The 21,057-nt window shown below is 37.9% G+C and overlaps 1 protein-coding gene across 2 annotated transcripts; it reads right to left on the bottom strand.

Annotated features, from left to right (window-relative positions):
• Positions 1-213: 213 nt before the first annotated feature.
• On the bottom strand, positions 214-17,833 carry LOC145500473 (uncharacterized). 2 transcript variants are annotated; one of them, XM_081479990.1, is made up of 10 exons: positions 17,408-17,833; positions 15,639-15,926; positions 15,036-15,404; positions 13,745-13,893; positions 12,845-13,016; positions 12,283-12,371; positions 10,068-10,305; positions 8,817-8,931; positions 7,116-7,179; positions 214-4,455 (listed from the first exon to the last, which is right to left on the bottom strand). In XM_081479990.1, the coding sequence occupies exons 1-10, from the start codon at positions 17,493-17,495 to the stop codon at positions 4,372-4,374; spliced, it is 1,656 nt and encodes a 551-aa protein (XP_081336116.1). In that variant the 5' UTR covers positions 17,496-17,833; the 3' UTR covers positions 214-4,371. The 2 variants fall into 2 exon arrangements, with proteins under 2 accessions (XP_081336116.1, XP_081336117.1); XM_081479991.1 differs by lacking the exon at positions 15,639-15,926 and having other exon boundaries at positions 551-4,455; positions 17,408-17,832.
• Between the last annotated feature and the right edge of the window lie 3,224 nt (positions 17,834-21,057).

Here is a 21,057-nt window from a genome sequence, read left to right as displayed (position 1 = left end):
GATATCCAATTGTAAATGGAATACATGTTCTTTTGTAAATATTTGCCATTAATTAAGTCTCCATCTGTCAAAGAAGGGAGGTTATTTGTAATCAACAAAGCTGAAAAGTATCTGTACGTTTTAGTAATTATTATCCCGTGAACCATCAGCTCTTGTGCGTGCACCCAAAAAAACAGGAAATAAGTTTTGAATGAATGTATGACCTGTTCTACTGTACTTGTTTATAGCCTTTGCTACAAAACTTGGCATTACTTACAGCATGCGGATCACCGAGGAAACGCCTATTCTCTCACTAATTAATTTTGCCGGAAAAAAGGTTATTTTTCGGTGATGTTTACCAGTAAATCAACTTGATTTTGTCCGTTGGTTATTTTCTTTATGGTTATTTTCGATAGACGTAAAAAGGTAGGGCTAACTAAACATGTGCTTGGATACGAGTTTTATTACGCCCGTGTGTTTACCCAAACGTATCATGCAATCGGGATAGAAACAGTACTTTACCTTATACTCCTGGTATCTTTTATCCCAAGAACAGAAAAAGAGTTCTTACCTTCACTTTACAAATATGAGCTTTTTCGCTTTGGAAATCCTGCAAAATTAGTGCCATTCGGTAATGTTACCAAGAGTGGTAGAACCTGTATGGTAAAAAGGAAAAGGTCTAGTTTGCTGCAGAGGTCTTATAACAGAGGCAGGCCGAAGAAGCAACATTGGCTTATGATCCTTGGTATCACTGGATAGTTCTCTTGCATTGGACCACTCGGACTCAGTGATGACGATTTCGACTCAACTCAGAATATTTGTTTACCGATTTACCATAAATAAGTTTATCGCTGCAAAGATACTCTTGGGGTCCAGATTCTTGCTGGCTACGATTTCGTGCAGTTCCTGTTTTAGTTTTACGCTTTTTTTTGGATTATCCAAAATGTTTCTACGTAGAACACATTTTTGCTAACAGGTTTAATTCTCACGGAGAGACAACCTCCGCCATATTTTCCCCCGCGCTGCTCGCATGTTAGTTTGCATAAAAAGCGGATACGACGTCACGGACAAAAGCGATACGGACCAGTGATCCAGCCGTCTGTTGGGAGGACTATCAACAAACGGACTCCCAAAACGGCTGGAAATCGAGCCTAGGTTTGAAGTTGCGCAAGTAAATATTAATCGAAAATATATCAAAAACCTCTAATACTTGCAAACGTTGGCGCGAAAGTTTGCTTGTCGGCTGTAAAACTTCAAATATTTGGCAACCCCCCAAAAGACATGTTTGCAGCCAATAGGCCAATTCCAAGTTGCCTCAGTATGACTCAAGGGTTCATGAAGATTGCTCAAGTTGTGGTACAGTGATATAAATGTGATCCATTTGTGTACGGTAGTCAGTAGTATAATGGTTAACTAATTGTATGTATCCTCTGTTTTTTATCAGTGAGTTTTTGAGACACCTTTCGTCTGTTGTGTCTTGCATTATATTAATATTGAAATCTCCAATAAGTATGGTGGGTATTCTTGTATCTGTTATTACTGAGTTATGAAGATAAACCAGGGCTTTTATCAACTCTAAAACTGGAACATTAGATTTGAACGGTAGCTACCTACCACATAGATATTAGGAATTGGACTGCTTAGAACTGTTATAGTAGTTTCTACATTATTAATATTGAACCTGCATGGAATTCCTGTATAGTTTAAATCATTTTTTAAATGTATACGGCAGTGCATAGCAAGTTCTGATATTGAACTTTTAAAAGTCATTTCTGTGAAGAGTAAATCCACTTGGGATATACGTATCATCTTTATCTGACATACAAAGCCTTGTTTCCACAAAAATATTAACATCAGCTTTTTATCAGCGATTAGGCATTTATGTGATACTATTATTGTAGCATCAGGTAATAAAGAGCGGTAGCATTGATCCATTAAAGTATTATTGACGGAAAGCTAGAATCTGAGTTGGAACATCACTCTGATAACAACTAAATCAAATATTATGATAATCAGAGAAGCTAAAAACAGTTTTAACAAGTTTATTTTTTGTAAATATTTATGCAGCACGCCTTCATAAGGCTACTTATAGGTTATTGAACAGCCATCTAAAGTCAACAACAACAGCAGCAGCATCTGCAACAGCTAAACTAACTAACTAACTACAAAATCAAAGTATAAAACATGAAGTACAAAATTATTTAACAAGATGGTCTTAAATATAATAGTAGTAGCAGCGAAGAAAGTAATAAGAAACCTCAACGCTTGTACTTTCTCGTCTGAGAGTAAGTTTTGATCGCAATAAGAAAAAACATTATTTGCACAGTACAAATAATTCCATTGAACAAAGTTGTATGTGGATGAGAAATTGGTATAAAAAGTCTGGGCATGCAATTCTAAAAAAGAGCGCATGCTCCCAATTTTCAAATGCCTAGAAAATTCAATTTAACTAAGGTTATGGTGACGAGGGAACAATTGCAAATGGATCAGGTCCAACACTACAACCGGATAAAGTCACCGACCCGCTACCTGTGCTGTTCCTCTCCCGATTTTTGCCTTTCACGACAACGTTTCAGTTTTGGAACCGTTCAAACTGAACCCGCTCTGTGTGAATACCTAGACCAGTTCATTTTGGCAGCGGCCGTGCAATTTAGGCTATCTTCACCCAAGATTGGTCCAAAATGGATCAAGCCCAAAACTGCCTAATGCACATTCTGAGCATGACTAACTGGTTGAAGTCGCTGATTCGCTCACGTTGATCAAGTAGTCGACCTGTTTTTGAACCTATATTGGTGTACTATGTTGATGAATTTTTTAAATGAGTTTGAAAAGCCTAATTTCCTGTCACAATACCTACTATATACAATGGCAAGCAGACAGATGAAGATGATATGGAAAAGCATCTAAAATTATTACAAAGAGTACATTGTAAATAAAATAAATTACACACATGACACGGGCGCAGTCATGATGGTTATTATTTTGAGGTGGATTGGATTAAAAGATCATAGTGCAGCTCAAATATCTTAAAGTAATTAAATATATGTAATTATAATTCATCAAATATTTTTACTCGCACGAGATTGATCTAAATGAGTCACGTGACTGAATATAAACCAACGGGGAACATTCCCCAATTTTAAAAAAGATCTCGCGAGTTGCAAAAATACTTAAAAGTCACAATAGCCTCCAGCTGACTTTATAATTAGGCTCGGATATTTGTCCTTTGACATTATCTGTTCCTCGAAGCTAACAGCTTGCTTCCAGAAACAGAAAATGTCCGCAGACAAATATCTGAACATCTTTTCACGCCAAATGTAGGCCATTGTTTATTTACAATTTAAACTTTGGTCACTTTTAAATAAGAGATTTTCACATTTAATTCAAAATAATGTTTAAATGTAATTGGCTTGGAAATTCCTAACTTATCTAGGTTTACAATTACTTTTGTTTGCATGTAATTTGTAAACATTACTGTCGATTTCTTCTCTTTTGTCCTTTTTTTCATCATAATTTTCCTAACATACGCTTGCCTTTTAATTAAGGTCCAACCTCCACTAATGAACACTTCTATAGAACGTTAACAGCCACCTCTCCTCAACGGTCACCTCTACACAACGGCCACCTCTACCCAAAGGCCACTTCTACACAACGGCCCCCCCCTTTTTTTTTTGTTCCGCTGACGGTCCATATCTCAGTACAACAATTCTACAACGACCACTTCTCCACAACAGCAACGGCCACTAAAGTGCGTCCCGACTGCCTAAATAACCTCTCAACAACGGCCAGTTTAACAATAATTCACGAACGGTGTATGCAAAACTCCATTTTTTATAGCAAAAGGTCAACGAAACTTAATCCGTACCGTGCCTCGTTAGTGTCTGTTTCTGTTTTATTTAAAGGAGCTCAGTCATGGCATTTTGTTATTTTGGCCACGTGCAAAATTACCTCCAAATTAAAGGAAACCTGAAAATGATATTTTACTACGATAGAAAAACAGCAAAGCGATAATAATAAACCATAAAGGAACAACAGTGGTTAAGGATGGAGAAGATTGACACGGATTACAAACGACCAGCGATAAAAATTCAGGCTCAAATCTTCAACATGGGCAAACCTTGACGAAGCTCTTTTAATAGATATATATTTGATTGTGTTATGTATTTATACACACACACACACACACACACACAAATCAGGTGTAATATTTCACCCTTACTGCCCCATAACGGCCACCTCTATCATTAATGGCCACTTTTCTCTGTCCCAAGGCAGCCGTTGTGGAGAGGTTCGACTGTTAAGTTATTAATTTAAATATAAACTAGCAATTGCCTGACTCAGCACCCATGCGACTACTTTACTTGGCCATTTATCATGTTGTCCAATGTGACATCAAAGTTGGTTTTCGTTGAAATTAAGTTGATCATAGTCATTTGTCGCTGATGGCTCCACATAGTCATAAGGTGGTACAGGGGGCTGCAAAGGAAAAGAGAATAACATGTCATTTTGCTAACCTGAAGCTGACCGATCGCTTCCTGTAATAAAATTGATTAGGATCCAGAGAAGTTACAACCATAAATGCCAGTGAAACCAATTGTCGGAAATCTGCGAATTCCTCGGAGTTTGTAAAAACGACCACATTAAGGTGGCTTACTACAGTTTTGGTGGAATAAGACAGCTCAACTTCTAACTCTTTGGTAAAATGTTCCAACATGTTTTTCCTTTCACTATTTACTGTTTATTTAAGTCTCTTACCATTCTATGTGAAACCTGAACAATTAAACGTCAACAAATGGTCAAAATGAACTACCGAGTATCTAAGGGGAGACTGAGACTAGTAGGTTAAACCACGTTTTTCTCAAAATCTACCCGTATGACCCCACCTCAAAATTTCAGGAATAAGAAATTGGTTCTGATTTAACATTCATGCAAAGTAAAATAAAAATCTGTAAGTCAAATTTTGAGCTATTTTTGATTTCACATTTTCTTAGTTTGCAAAAAATCTGTCTTACAGATTTATATTTTACTTTGCATGAATGTAAAATCAGAGTCAATTTCTCATTCCTGAAATTTTGAGGTGGGGTCATACAGATAAATTTTGAGAAAAACGTGATTTAACCTACTAGAGCCCAGTCTCTCCTTAGGTACTCGGTCGTTCATTTTCGTCCATTTGTTGACGTTTAATTGTTCAAGTTTCACATAGAACGGTAAAAGACTTAAGTAAACAGTAAATAGAGAAAGAAAAAACATGTTGGAACATTTTTCAAAAGAGTTAGAAGTTGGGCTGTTATAATTCATCTAAACTGTAGTAGGTCACCTTAAAAAAAAAAAAAAAGAAAAGAAAACCTCTTTTTGCAAATCTCGGATTTGTCAAGAGCAATGGTAAACATTTTAAAGCAGTAATATAAAGAAGGAACGTGGGAAGGACACAAAATCTAATTTTATGGAAATATTATGGAATGCACTGGCTACAAGCTGAGTGTGGTGTGTGATTTTGTAGGAATCACCTGGAATACCATATAAGGAAAATAAACAAGAAATAAGTAACCTCTCTAGAACTCTATACTTACAATACAAAGTTGCCATAAAACAGAAGTACCTCAATACCATCAAACCTCTCCATGTGTCCCTAATATTGAGTTACTGCATTACAGAGGTAGAGATTATCTGAATTCTAACTCGGTTGAGAAAAAATGAACTTTCTCTAATAGAGAGGCGTCTGAATGTCAGAGGTTCCACTGTACTGGCACTATGTCGACGATTGCTGTTTTTTTTTTTTTGTTTTTGTTTTTTTGTTTTGAGTTAGCCTGGCTCTGTGGTCAGTTTCAGAGCAGCTCATAGCCTGCAGTCCGTATGTATTTCGCAATTTTCTCGCATGGTTTAAGCGCCACGCTGGGTTGACATTGACGCAATCAACTACGCTACCAAGTACACGACTAAAATGAAAGCAAAATTTTCCTACTGTGATCAAATCAAGTTTAATGAATCTGTACTTAAACCAGGAACACCAGAATAGCAGCATATCGCTAACCACTAACTGTTAACGACTACCAACTGAAAACCTAGCTGTTATCTGTCGAAAATTACATTGAAATCCAACTGTAAACATGTACCTGCAGATGGCGTAGTGCGTGCGCAAAACAAGTGCGAGATACGCAAATGTTTTACTTGCTGGGGAGGTGACAGCAATAAATGTAACGCGCACCGTAAAAGTTTTCCAAAAAAGATGAATAACTTTAAAAAACACGTGGTTCCCCTACATTTTATGTTATGAAATGGAAGTGACAAGCCTGTTCAATTTGTGATTAGTTTTTGGTTGTGAGCAAAAGGTATTTAGACTGTATTTTAGCTGAACCAGAGGAAGGCTGTCAGAGACGCTACAAGCGCTGTTGCAACGAAGTTGTTATTAAAAACATATCAAAAATGGTTTTTATGTTACCATTTGCCATGTAGTTTAAAGATCTTTTTAAATGTGTTTGCTTTTCTGTATGTAAAGGAGAATTCTAAGGAAATCTGTAATGAAATTTCCTTTCCTTCTTTTTTCAGGAAAATGCTGATGTCAGCATTTTTGTTGAGATTCAAGGCTAATTATCTCGAAAAAATGCGGGGCTACCCCCTATTTTCTTTGTGGATTCCAATAGCCCTTGGAAAGATCTAATTTTTCCGCGTGGTTCTAACCTGGCGCAAAAACCTTTGTATTTAGTAGGCACCGTCCTTAAATACTCGCAACTAATCAAACTATTTTGCTTTGAAATATTATTGCTTGAATCCACTTTCTTCTACTGCTGTACAACCAGCGAGTTTTCCAAATAAATTGTGGTTAGCAAACATGGAAAACCTATATTTCTCTGATAAAAAGAGCCTTCCTGTCAATATGTGTACTCGGGCTTATAATACTTAAGAATTAAAAACAAATGTATCATAAAGCACCAAAGTTGGGACGAATAAAGATCAATAGGCCATTTTGTTATGCAAATATTTCCTAGTTTCCTTCCCTTGTGGGGGCAAGAAGTGATCACTAGGCCAAAAATGGCTTCATTAATTCATTAAATAGATCAAATTTTGCCCCTACAAGGGACTGGAGCGAGCATTAGCAAAATGATATATTGTAATACTATCAGACAATATCTACTTACCTGAAGTATTAAACGGTTCCTTAAGCGTATTCTTGGTAATACACCACGTCTATGAAGCCATTGTCTGAGGAGAAGATTACACACACAGTTTGGATGCATGCCTAATCCTTGATCAACAGATTTACTGTGATACACTAGCTTAGAGGCTAGTGAATTATATTTAACAATAACATTATTAACTCTCGATATCTATCGCGTGACAGTTGACGAGGGCGCAGCCACTGTAATAAAATAAGGCCGAGGGCATAAGTCGAATCCAAGTCGCGTCGAATAAATTAAAAATAGGTGCGACAAAGAGTCGACTTAATTCCAGCGTGGTAACAAACGTCGAACCTGCTTCGATCCTCTTTCACAAGTTGCACTTCATTAAAACACGGGAATAAGCACGTGTCCCCGTGCTATTCACTCGATGTGCAGCTACTTAATGCTAGGACTTGCTAGCGAAATGCCGAACTACAGTACTCGTCGGGCCTTACTTTGGCAATTAATTGCGAAAAAAGAAAGAGACGACTCGCATTACATACAGCTCTGAGGACAGTGTGTTAGGGACGACAGCTATTGCTCCAAGTGGCATGCTTTTGTTGGCGAACAACAAAGGAGCAGCAGTCTTGGGCAGCTGTCTTGATGTCAGCAATGACTTTCGATAGCTCGCCACTCTCCGGTCGCGAAATTGTCTTTGTACAGCGCATGCTCACCAGGGGAGGAAGGGGGAAATAGCGTTCGGCAGATGGGGGAGTATGTATTTTTGTGACGTTTGCCAAGCCCATCCCATCAATTATTTTTTAATTTGCATGATTTATGAATAAAGTTCAGCGCGTGTTTAGAACGGCGTTTGCTGAAACGCCGAACCACTGTCGCATTATCCGACTTGGCAAGTCGAGCTTATGCTAGAGTCGAACCAATTAATTTGAGTCGAGCTTAATTGCTGCAAACGTCGCACCATTCATGCTCCTATTTCAAAATTAATAGGTTCGACGAATTAAATTCGACTAAGGTTCGACGTTTGCTCCAGTTCTAACACTGCTGGGGTTAACAGATTATTGGATTGCCGTGTAATGAAGAACTGTCTTGAGATGTTGATTGAATAGGGGAGCTTACCATTTAGCAAAAAAATCCGGAAATTTCGGTTCCAAGTCAAATGGAACAGTAATTTTCCGGAAAATCCGTTCGGTAATTGTAGACTACCTCCAGAAGTAGTCCACGTTTTTCGTTCGGAAAGGAACGACAGAAATTTCCTTGCAATTTGGTAAGTTTTCCAGTTTCCAGTGTCTCATCAGCCGAAAACAATTACGAGAAATCCAATTGCAAATGGTATGCGCCATCTAGTTCGGTTGGAAAAACCCTAACCATTATTTAACGGTCATTCCAACCGGCTTATTCTGACAAATGGTAAGAACCCTAGGTTTCCATTCTTTAAAGCAACTGTCTATAGAAAACCCCATCGATTAAACTCAAAATATTATTCACAACCATTAACACATTCCAAGATTTATGTTAACAGTTCTAAAAAGAGCAAAGCCTATATTGCTTTAGAACATGATCGCTTACAAGAACCCATTCCTACAAGCGACAAGATCTCTCTTTATGTCCAGTGACCCCTCCTTGGATTTCCCACGGTGGTCGCTTGAAAGGGATTCTTCTGTTAGTAAAAGATAGCCACTCTTGACTACCAGCAGTACACTAACAAAAATACCTTCGTACCTTAGCAAGTATACCGCAACCGAAGCTGCTATAGATGCCACCACAACTGACACTGTGATCAAAGCGATTTGTTTGCTGCTCAGTTTTCCTCCATTCTTTGGTGTTGCTGAGTTATCTACATGAAAAATACATACATGCCTAGCAGTTACATATGAGTTTCTTACCAGGGATTCATTTTAAAACAAAATGGAAACACGAAAACAAACCCTGACCCAGTATTCAAAACGTCATGTATTGCTTTCATCTTACATACCACAAAAACCTAAAAATTTAATATTTGTTCATTTAAAAAACAAAAACCTCCCTCGGAATAAGTTTAACTGTACTCTCTTTCAAGAGCACCCCCGCCATGCACTCATCTTTCCTAAAATGATGAGTAAAAGCTTGGGTCCACTTCTTTGCTCTTTTAATCATGTACTGCTTAGAATACATTTAAACTCCATGACGGTACGTCGCATTGTGTTCGCAAACTCATTAATGACTAATAAAATTTTAAAGGCTGCCGCACACTAGCCGATTTTTTGTCGTAGAACTGCAGATTTTTTGTCGAGGTCAAACCGGGTTAAAATTTGTCGGGCCATCTGCTTGCCGCACACTAGCCGATTTTTGTCGCGACTAACCGCGTTCAGCCTTGGGGTCGAGTCATCCAAAATCAAGATAGCGCCTATTCACTGATGTGACTCTCCTGACATTTCTTAATTAATTGAGGCGCCCGCGAGCCCCGACAAATTGTCTTGGTCCACCGCACACTTGCCGACAAGGCCCGACAAGACGTTTTGAGATTTAGCACTGTCAGATATTGCCCGACAAGCCCCGATCTTCTCGCAGACTTGTCTGAATTCACCGCACACTAGCCGACAAGTCAAGATTTTTTGTCGACCGACAAAACAATCGGCTAGTGTGCAGCAGCCTTGAGAAGAGAAATCATGAACGTGACAGTGTTTACACGACCCGGTAACACAGAACAAAATCAGCCTTGTTGGGGCACAAGTTACACAGTGGGACTTCCAAAACAAAGCAGCTTGTACCAAAATAGATTTTTATGATTTCATTTCTCCGTTTTCTCCTTAGCTGTAGTTTCCATTGAAAAGATATATCAAATGCTCAAGATACTGTTTGACCACATTTCCAGACACCTCAAGGTTTCTCAAAAATACTACGCTATGTGTCATATCGTTAACTCTCTTGTCGGTGATTAGAAATGCGGTCAAACATTTTCTTCCTACTTGATATTTTACTTTCTTAACCCACCTTGAAGTTCCTTAATTATGTACGGCTCACCACCTGCACTACAAAATTGTTCTTTGTTACACATCTTTATGAAGACATTGTAACTTTTGGCAGAATCAAGTCTTTGTAAAACTGCTCTATTTGATGTGGCATCCACATAATATTCACAGTCTGGAACAGAACCTTGGCTAACATGATGATAATTGCAGTAAACCACATGTTTACCAGGAGTGCCATGCCAGGAGGAATTGCGTGCCAACTGGAAGAAACGATGGCAAATAAGTATTATTAAGAGTTGAAATAGAGGATATTACATGGCCGCACGGAGAAAAGAAATTTCTCTTCGAGTGTTGAAAAATATTTCACGAGTGAGCGCTGCGGACGATTAAATATTTTTCAACACGAGTAGATAAATTTCGTATTTCCAAGCGACCATGAAATTTTCTTTTTTATTAGATACAATTCTCACAATACATAACGACGTTTTTGAAGATTTCCAACCATGAATGACGTGCTTTATCATATCCAAACTGATTTAAGGGTAGGTGCTGTCAGCTGAAGCCAAAGCAGGGCGTTGAAAACACTTACCAAGACCTTCATTACCACATTTATACTAGAGACGAATTATCCGATGCCGAATTTACATAAGGAGACATTGGTTTATCCAACTGAGACGCCTTATCAGTCTGACATGGATAAATAGCCTAGGTATAAATCCGGTGTCTGGACGAATTAGGAGGCAAAATTGATCTTGAACTGACTCATCTGTCAGCACGTCTTGCAGACATGCTGAGACGGATCAGCCCAAGACAAATTAATGAAGAGATTGTCTGTAAATTACAAAAAGACCAGAATATTAATAGCGATCCCTGTTTACATAGCCGAGGATCCTGCTAATTAAAAAAAAGCAATTTTCAGTTGTTTTTTTTCGAGAAACCATCTCTATGTAAAGAAAGGTTAATGATATTGACAAATCAGATGCACAATGAGGTGAAATGAATTTTTAATCACATCCATTGGGATCTTATCATAACCTGGGGCTTTCCTCGTTGACAAATTCCTGCAGATAACTTCCAATTCATTTGAATTCATTCAGGTGTGTTGTTGTTATCCCCAAGGAATCAACAACAAGAAGAGTTTATCGTAGGTATGGCTATTGCAAGGTTAGGACCGATGCTAGAAAAATAATTACGGATTATTAGTCTCAAGCAAATAAATCGTCCCTAGTGTAGATTTGGCCACTACTCTGGATACACAAATTAACAAATCAAGTATTTTTTATCGTTATTATACAATGTTGGCTTGTAAGGAAAATATTAACCAAACTTTTTTAAGTCGTAAGTGGAACCAAGGAGTAGAGATTAGAGAGATTGTTCGAAGGCAGAAGAGAAGGAAAGTGGGAAAAAAGGAAACAGAAGGAAGTTAAGCACAGAGCTTACAGTCAGGCAGGGGGGGGGGGGGAGGGACACGAAAGGATGTTAAACAGGTAGCTTACCAGACAGGCAGGTAGGCAGGCAGGCAGAACAAAAGAAGGGTGGGAAGAAAGGAAACTGAAGGCACGGTGGGGGGTGGGAGAGGGGGGGAATCCCCTACTATAGGTATGTGCGGCCCCAAAGGGCTAGGTTTTCAGCATTTTTGTCAGAAATAGGGTATCAATTTCGGCCAACTTGATCATAAATAGGGTATGGTTTTTGCACCCTAGTCTTGAACTGGGTATGCTGTTAAGAAGATTATAAGCTACTTTCTCAGCAGTATCGATAAGACCATCAACAAAAGCCCTTCACAAATTATATTTACAACAATTTAACATTGGTCTAAACTAGGGAACTAATTATAAGGCAGGTCTAAACAGGGTATCGATTTTAGGGCCAGGTCATAAAAAGGCTATCAAATTTTTCGTCAGGTCATAAATATGGTAGGAAATATCACATATTTCGGTCATAAACAGGGCCGTTAGGGTTTTGGGAAAGCGAGCCGCACACCCCTACCCAATTTTTCTGGCAGTACCCACCCCGGGACTGAAGGGTGCTAACCAGGGAGTTTGCCAGACAGGCAGGCAGGCGAACGAGAAGGAGGGTGGAAAAGTAAGTAGCTGACCACTCAGTAACAGTGAAAAGCTGTCGGTTGAAATCATTTCTAGTACCTTTAAATAGAAAAAGTAATATATATTACAATTATTAAACTGTAGCTTCATAACAGTGTTCCTATATAGGCAGTGTAATTTAAAAATACACACCTCCCACTCTACTGTAACATTCCTCAGAGCAGTATTACCAGGGAAGATCGCTGACAAATCTCTTATCACCTTCGATGGAGTATCTGGTTCTAAAATTTAAATTGCAAAACAATTACATAAATATTAACAATAAATTAAATTAATTACATTGTAATTGCAGTTTCTATGTTTTAACTGTACTATTTAAAAAGTATTTACAATGTAAATAGTCATTTTCTTACTCAAAAAGAAAATCTTGTGAACCTTTTTGTATCAGCACATGTGATGTTGTTTGTCGGTTGCTGAATTATTGGACCATGCAAAATGCATTTGACAAGTTAACTAGCAATATTAATAACTTTGTGCTAGTACAAGAGGTTTTATACATGTACAATGCAAGCCAAGCAAGCGGTTCAGAATTCGGAGTTAGTAAAGTGGTATTAAATATGCTTTCTAAAGCAAAACACCTTAATTTGTCTGAAAGGGGTCTACTTACACATACAAGAGTTTAAACTGCACATACAAGAAATAAACTATTTTGATCTAACATGCTTGTACAGCTGTATCAGCACAGAAGACATACCCCCAGCTGGTGTTTTCACAATGCGTGGTCCTTGCACTTCACTTGGAGCACTCTTCTTTCCTTCTTCATTAACAAATCGGACTATTATGTAGACGTAATACTCCATAAATGCCTTCAATCGCCTGAGCAGGGTAATCTCTGTCGAGCTGTTTTTAATAGATATAACCTTGGTCTACAAGGGAAAAGGAACAAACAAAAGATCTTCATCAGGCTCTATGCATGAATATATATGCATCTGTTTAACTTTAATTTACAGTATGCAGTTTCAACTACATGTAGTTGGTTTTTATCTAACTGATCAACTTATTTACTGTGAAACTCAAAAACCATATTTACCATAACTGCTGCAGAAATGCTCTGGAGCTCATAGGCTAATTTTCATTGTCATTAAGCGGACTGACACATGAATTTACAATTTATGCACTGTTGACGAAAGAAGCGAGAGCGGACAATTTGACAATTTGTTATAATTGTAACAAAAAATTGACATTAGTTTTTCATGCATCTGTCCTGTAATGGACAATAAATTTTGTCATACAACTGTCAAAGTGGTCTGCTGATCCACTCGGCTATCGCCTTGTGGAGCCACAGCTACTTTGACAATGTTATGACAAAATTCAGGATCAATAACAGGACAGATGCATGAAAAACAGGCATCAATTTATCAAAATATCTTATTGTGTAGCAATGAAAAAGCCAATTAGACGCAAGGAAACCAAATAAAATTATTTGCAAACAGCAACTGTAATTATTTTGCGGTTGAGAGGTTTGCTCGAATTTCCTGAACTTTTTTGTGATTGGTCAGTACACGACATGTCAGAATCAAACTAAAGTGTTCACTTCTAATCAACTAAAACAAAAACAACAGCAGTAGAGTTACACTATGCAATAGCAACAAACCTTGTTTTCCATTTCATTTCTTGCATGGTACAGTATTTTGTATTCCATCTTTGTGTATCTCCATGCAGCCCTTGCAGTCCAGCTGACTCTTAATTCATTCTGCTTATCAGTTGTGACAACATTGAAACTCAAAGGAGGCAAAGGGGTAGCTTAAAGTTAGAAAAAGTCAAAAACAAAAACGTTAGATTGAATTCATTCAAAAACAACAAAATATGAATTTTATAATACATGTAGCCGGCAGACAGGGAAATATTAGCCAGGAGAGCACAGAGCATAATACACATTAGTGCAACGCATGACAACAACACAAAGTGCAATTATTAGTGTTTTACACAGTCTGAGATTTACTATTTGACAGGTACATTTTCAACCGGCAGCCTGCAGTGAGTGTACAGGCCATGTAGTTCTTAATTTGTGGATCCATAAGGGTTTTCCTCACCCAGTGGCCCGTACAGTCAACAAAGCAACCAAAGTGTTGAGGATGGGGGAGGGGTGATGAGAGGGGACATGCACCGCAGAATGGAGGGTAGGGTGCGTTAGTACAATTAGGCCAAAAGGATTGGAGCTGGTCAGCTACACATGTATCTGTACCATGCAATCCTTTGTGGTCAATTCTACCTTAAATATGGGTGAGGATAGGAAGGGGAGGGGCAGGAGCACATGGGAGGGGACGTAAAGGAAACATCTTGGGAGAGAAAGGCTATATTGAAAAAAACACGAATATCCATTTGAAATACTGTACATGTCAATAAAAATTCTATCTTTACTGCATTTCCACTTGTACAGTGTAAGTAAACAGCCCTCAGTGACTATTTAAGGAGCAGACTTTTCAAATCAAAGACATGATCGGTTTTATTGATGCAAGTTCAAATCCCTCACCTAATTGTTTCATATCTTCAACAAACATACAAATGAATGTATTTTACCATGACCATGATTTTCATGGTTAGTGCAGAAATCAATATATTTAAAATAACTACTCAGTTTAAAATGCTTTTCAACAAGATTTGTCCCTCACTTCACCCTACATGTATGATGCACGTATTACAGTGTATGAACATTTTTGTTTTGTTAACTAAAGATGAATTGACCCAGTGTGTTAACTGCATGTTGTGCATGACTATACCTTTAGACAATTGGAAAGTCAAGACACTTCAAAAGTACTGATAGGAATTCAGTCCTAAAATATCAAGGATCATAACTTTCAGAACATTGTTATTACCACTGAAGGCAATATGTACATGTGCCACACCCAACAACGTACATCAGATCCCAACACATGATGCATTACCTGAATACACTGGAATGAATGGTAGATATCGCCAGCTTGTCGCACTTCCAACAGCATTCTCAGCAACTACAGACACTGTATAGTTACAGCTTTTCTCACATGGGGAAACAAAATCCCCACTATATCGTAGCACACAGAAGAAATCTTTATCTACACTCAGAACATTCGTAGGTCGGCAATCCGGGTTACTGCTCCAATTACAGACACTATTATTTATAGTGAAGGAGTCATTCACACACAGCTTGACCGAGTAATTAACAGGCAAACCTCCAGCAACACTTGATGCTGACCAAAACACACGATACTCTCTCTCAAGGTCCATGGCACCCACAACACTGTATCTTAAATTAGGTGGAGGACTAGGTTGATCTGAAAAGAAAAAAGGAAACATTTACCAGGATTTGCTTCATTAAGGAAACTAAGAGCTTTAATCTGAAACTACTTAAAAAGTCTTATTAATATACTGTAAATATTTTGAATGCTTAAAAATAGACAGACAGTTTAAATTACATCATCCAAAATTTCTTGATAGTAAATGTACTTAAGGCTTTTCACACAGGAGGGTCCAAACTTAATTGAAATCATAACTCTTAATTCAGTTACCTGCCACTATAAGAGATATGTTAACTCCTTGTGACATATTACCAAGTTTTGGGCCACACCAGTAAATTCCATTGTTTTTGCTGCTTGTATTTGATAATGTCAGTTGTACTGTGGCAGTATCAATATGCTGTACTTCACCAAATAACCATTTCTTGTTATGTTGCCATGTTAAATTCAATGTCTGTGTATAATTTCCCACTGAAACAGTGCAGTTTAAAACAAATGTAGAGTCCCTCAATGAATAGTACAAATTGTTGGGCCTTTCTGGTTGAAGTTTAAAATCCAAAACTGAAATTAAAAGTGAAAAGAATCTTCTTTTGGCATCAAATAATAATTTATTACTTACGCTTAATTGTGAATATTTCAAATGCACTTATTGTATTTAGCATTATTTATAATATTTACCTTGTACTGTTCCAGAAAATACATGTATCTCTACCCCATTCTCTGGAGGGTTTGAATATCCATACCCCTCTCACAGAAAGCTTTTTGGTTTAACCCCCCCCCCCCTACCCCCCAGCCAATGCCTCTGGAAATTCTAGTTTTGGTTTACTTTGAATTCCTTTAGAAACTTTGGCCTTTAAGACCTCCCCTTCCCCTGTGAAATTTCCACAAACCCTATTTGGAGTGGGTTATTGGATATTTTCTAGAAGCACACCTTAGGACTCAGTCCTCAGTCATAGGGAAAGTAGCCATTTACTGTACATACTGAATGTTACAAATCTTACAATTCCGCTAAGCCATGACTGGAACAATTAAGGACTCATGTGAGTGTTCCCTCCCCCTCCTCTCATATTACTTGTGCCTTGACAGGAAGTTGAAAATCTCTGGTAAGAGAGCTTTTAACATCTCACTATTCCCAGCTTAAAACATTCTCACAAAACGTTTTCTCAAACCATTTTTTTTGTTTTTTTCTTTGAAGAGTCAAAACACATTCTCGGATATGTCCAAGCATATGAAGAAAACATTATGTTTCATTAAAGTAATTCTGATCTTGCCTGACATCAAAATCAGGCCTTGCAATGACTAAAATGCCTTTCATGCAGAATATCAATCATCTTTTTACTTCTTATCTGTCCATGTTTCCTTTCTAGCCTAGTTGTATTTATTAAATCTTTCTCTCTTTGTCTGCAGTCCACACAACCAAAAAGCCCTTACACAAGAGAGGGCATAGGGAGGGGAGGTGAATGGTAAATGCGAGACTTGGTGAGAAGGCGAGACTAGCATTTTCCTTTGTAAGCCTAATAGCAACTCTAAGCCAAGTGGAGTGTTAACTGGGACATTCTTCTGCCTATCTGATTATATGGTGTGTTTTTTTACCACTGCAGAATCAAAAAAAATATTAACAAATTGAAAAAAAATTAATTATTAATTTTATCCTGGAATGACAATTTAATCCCACACTTGCACTACACTGAGCTTGAGAGGGTTTGGTTACAAGGTCTTTTGGTGGTAAAACATATATAAGCTGTAGTTAATAAATCATTAACTAAAGCTTATGTATTGTGTGTTATATATTGTGTTTCACTTGAGAAGCACAAGTTCCTTAAACTTATTAGGAAACTAAGACAAAACAGGAAGCTCAGTTCCGTAACATTCAAACGTGGACGCAGCACATTCTAGCCCGTTAGTGAGCTGAATTTTACGACATACGTAGTTAAAAGATATGAAGATTAAGTTCTTAAGTTAAACTCAAGTTACAACCATCACTGAAGCGGTCAGTCAAATAAAAACAAAAATCTTAAATTAAGCTTCACATTGAAACTTACCACTTAATAACGATCCATCAACAGTAGCCAAAAGAGATGAAAACACTACCAACAGGACAAGTACAGGAAAACACGATTTCCTCATCATCTGATTCGGCACACACAATCAGCACAGTACATTTACATGCCTGAACGCATAATTTTTTAATCTTTCGCTGTCTTTTACGAAGACTCATGAATGCAGATGTTCTTCGCTTCGATTGAGAAAAATCTTCACCGGTTCGTCACATGTTGGACTATATTTCCTTTTTTTCCGCCTCAACTAAATAAAAAAGATTACAACGTTGATTTAGTTCCACCATAGTTACTTCCTCGATCTCGTGATCATGGTTGCTTAGAACAGGCGTCAAGTATGCATTATTCTACTGTCCTGAACCACTTCATGGCGAGGACTGGGAACTACCCCCGGCCCTCCATCGACTCCTGATCGACAAAACTTCAGCATTCCACACTTTGGTTATTTCGTTTGTTTTTAGTTTGTTTGATTTTTGTTTTTGTTTTGTTTTGTGTGTTTTTTTTTTCTTTTTGTATTTTTGTTTGTTTGTTTGTTTGTTTGTTTTGGGGGGAGGTGAGCGAGGGGTTAAAACAATACTGTGGGACAGGAGCATATCACATATGCTCCTGTTTGAGACAGTTCTGGTACAACGTTAAATGACTTGTCTGACCACAGGGGACCCGAACACTGCATTAAAAATAAAATTTAAAAAAAAATAAATGCAGTGTTATTTACCAGTGTTTCCGTATCTTTTTGAGTCGTTTAAAAGGGCTTTGAATAGAATCGAAGAAGCTTACATTTCGGATATTATCTCAAACTATCTCAGTCTGCCGCTTTATAAATGTGACGCTCCGATTACTTCTCAAATTTCCATAATCGTCGTTAATTCGTCGAGGAAGAGATTCCCACATGTAATCAGAACGTCACATTTACAAAGTGCGGTAAAGTGCTGGTTAGAAAACACATGACCCACCCCTCCCATTTGGCACAAAACTGACTGACCCACCCCTAAATGTAGGTTGAAAATCACATGACCCACCCTCTACAAAAGATGACATTTTTGGTTGCATAATCCAACAAAATCACATTTTGTGTAGGAGATTGTGGTACCATTTACGTTTTAGATTTATTTCTCGACAATAATACAAAATTTTCTAAAAACTGAATATTGTCTTCCTTGACTCTTGCAACCTTCCGCCCTCATGATGGCGGACGGATTACCTTTGATCTCAAAGCTAAAAAGAACAAGCAGCTGACCCAACTCCAAAGGCAGGGAAGCCTGATGAAGTGGTTGCTACTCTCAGCAAGGAAAACGAAGAAAAATTGATATGCCAGGACAGCTTGACCGTTGAAGTTCATGAGGGCGGACGGGTTACCCATGGCCTCACAGAACAAGCAGCTGACCCAAACTCCAAAGGCAGCGAAGCCTGATGAAATGGTTGTTACTCTCAGCGAGGAAAACGAAGAAAAATTGATAGGCCAGAAGAGCTTGATCGTTGAAGTTCATGAGGGCGGACGGGTTATTCATGGCCTCACAGAATAAGAAGCTAGCCCATCTCCAGGGGAAGGGAAGCATGGTGAGCAGCCAAGGGATGTCGAGGACACTTGACTGTAACTGGAAGAATGATGGCTTAGTCATATCTCAGTGGACAAACATAAACGAACTCACAAACTGGACTTCGATTTCTGTCTGATCGTAATTTAAACTAAATAACTGTATTCTTGAGTTTCTATGTTTTGCACCTAGTACAGTATTTATATATATGAAATAAGAAAATAAAACCAGAAGCTTTACAACTGACGGCAATGAGTGACGTAACGTTCTAGAAACTTGTATGATTAAGAATAAAGCCAATATACAGTCAGGAGCAATTTGTAGACTGCTCAGTTTGTGTATTTTATAGAGGCATATTCAGCTTTTCGATAATTTGCTTTATTTGCTCACAATCGCCATTCAAGTTCAAGTTTTCACTATAATTATATATAGCGTGGTAATCGTTTGAATCCGGTTTTAATATTTACTTACCGGCTATTCGCATTTAGCCTTTGTCTTTGCTTCGATAAAATTTTTAATTTCCGCCGTAATTATCATCAATATTTAAATTTGTGTTTACTTGTCATAATTGTCAAACACTGCATTTTCAAAAGCTAACAGCACTCGCTTTATTTTCCAGAGTTTAATTACAAGATATTTCCTCTGTTATTACATTTTGCCAGTTTCTAATTAAACTTGCGGATTATTTTGCCAATAAGTTCATGTTCTGACCGACTGAGTTTGTGATCTCCGTTCAGTCCAAAAGGACTTTATTTAACCACCTGTTATTTGCTAATTTATCTCATTGAAAGTTCCGACACTTGTTGTTATGTATACTTTAACTGTCTCGTCTAGATAATGCTATTAATATTAAGATATTTTGTTTTAAGTGAGAACTTGTGGAACGAAGCCGCTCCTTAACGCCATACAAATCATTAGCCATTCATTACTTTTGATTTCGTTGGATCGTTTTCAATTGAGAGTAATTTAGTTTGAACTTTCCCGTCCGAGTAACATACGCTTGTAACAATAAGTTCTTAAGTTGAAACTAGAATTTTTTTATTATGTACCAGTCAAATACAGGGGCCAAACCACCCCCCAAATGTTTCGTCAGTTCTTGGGTATTTCACATTATTTCGCATTACTTAAGGTTACCGTATACCTTCAGGGGTGTCTCGCGTCCAAGCGATGTAACGCGTCCGATTTAAGCTGTAGATACCTAAACCCCTATATCAAATTAAAGCGTATAGAGCTGGCTATCAAACCATACCAAAAATTTTGAAATAAAATGAATTGCCGATTTTTTCACGGCCACTAAATGCAAGCGTCCTAATCACCTTTTGGAAGCTACAAGTCAAAGCGAATTTTGTTTTTCGCCAATTTATTTTTTTCCTCGGTTTCAGGACAAAAAGCGCTAAAAAGCGTGTCTGCGTTTTTCCATATTCAATTGCAATAAAAAGTTACAGAACATTTTCGAAAAAGGATTTAAAAAATGTGAAGTGATCGTACAAAAATCGCTCTCGGAGAAAAAGTATTTCGAAATAAACAATTCGCAGACACGTTTTTGTTTTTTATATGTTAATCTAGCTACTGTCCAAATTTGAGGGCAAACAAACAAATTCCTTTTGAGTTGTAACTCTTTTAAGTGTCTGCTTCAGGCGAAAAAATTTATTCGAGAAAACAGCGCTAAGAAAAATATCTTGCTTTGCAAACAAACTCCGCCCACAAACGCCTTCAACTGGGTTCTCAGATCACTGAGCCAATCAGCGCTTGGAAAATTACTACCATTAACTGGCGGTGAAATTCACGCGTGAATCTCCAAAAAACCCTTGCGTTTCGCAATGCACTCAAGGTGGAGAGATAAGTTTTCTGCAGCTGGGTTTTTCTTGAAGCTGGTTTGGCAAATTGGGGAAGACGAAAAAGGATACGAATGCTAGAGTAGCTGGGCGACGGGAACAAACTAAAGAAAGCGCGGCAGAGCAAAAGTGCATGGATAATATTCCAATGGATCTCAATGAGTTGCACGATTCATCGGTATCGAACTCAACAAAAGAGTCACTGTTAACATCGCTGTTATCGCTGTCGAGTTCCCAAATTTTACACAACCTTTCTCTTCTCTTG

Source organism: Orbicella franksi, chromosome 10 (genome assembly GCF_964199315.1).
Source record: "Orbicella franksi chromosome 10, jaOrbFran1.1, whole genome shotgun sequence".
Taxonomy (NCBI): Eukaryota; Metazoa; Cnidaria; class Anthozoa; order Scleractinia; family Merulinidae; genus Orbicella; species Orbicella franksi.
This window is presented reverse-complemented; position numbering and strand designations above follow the sequence as displayed.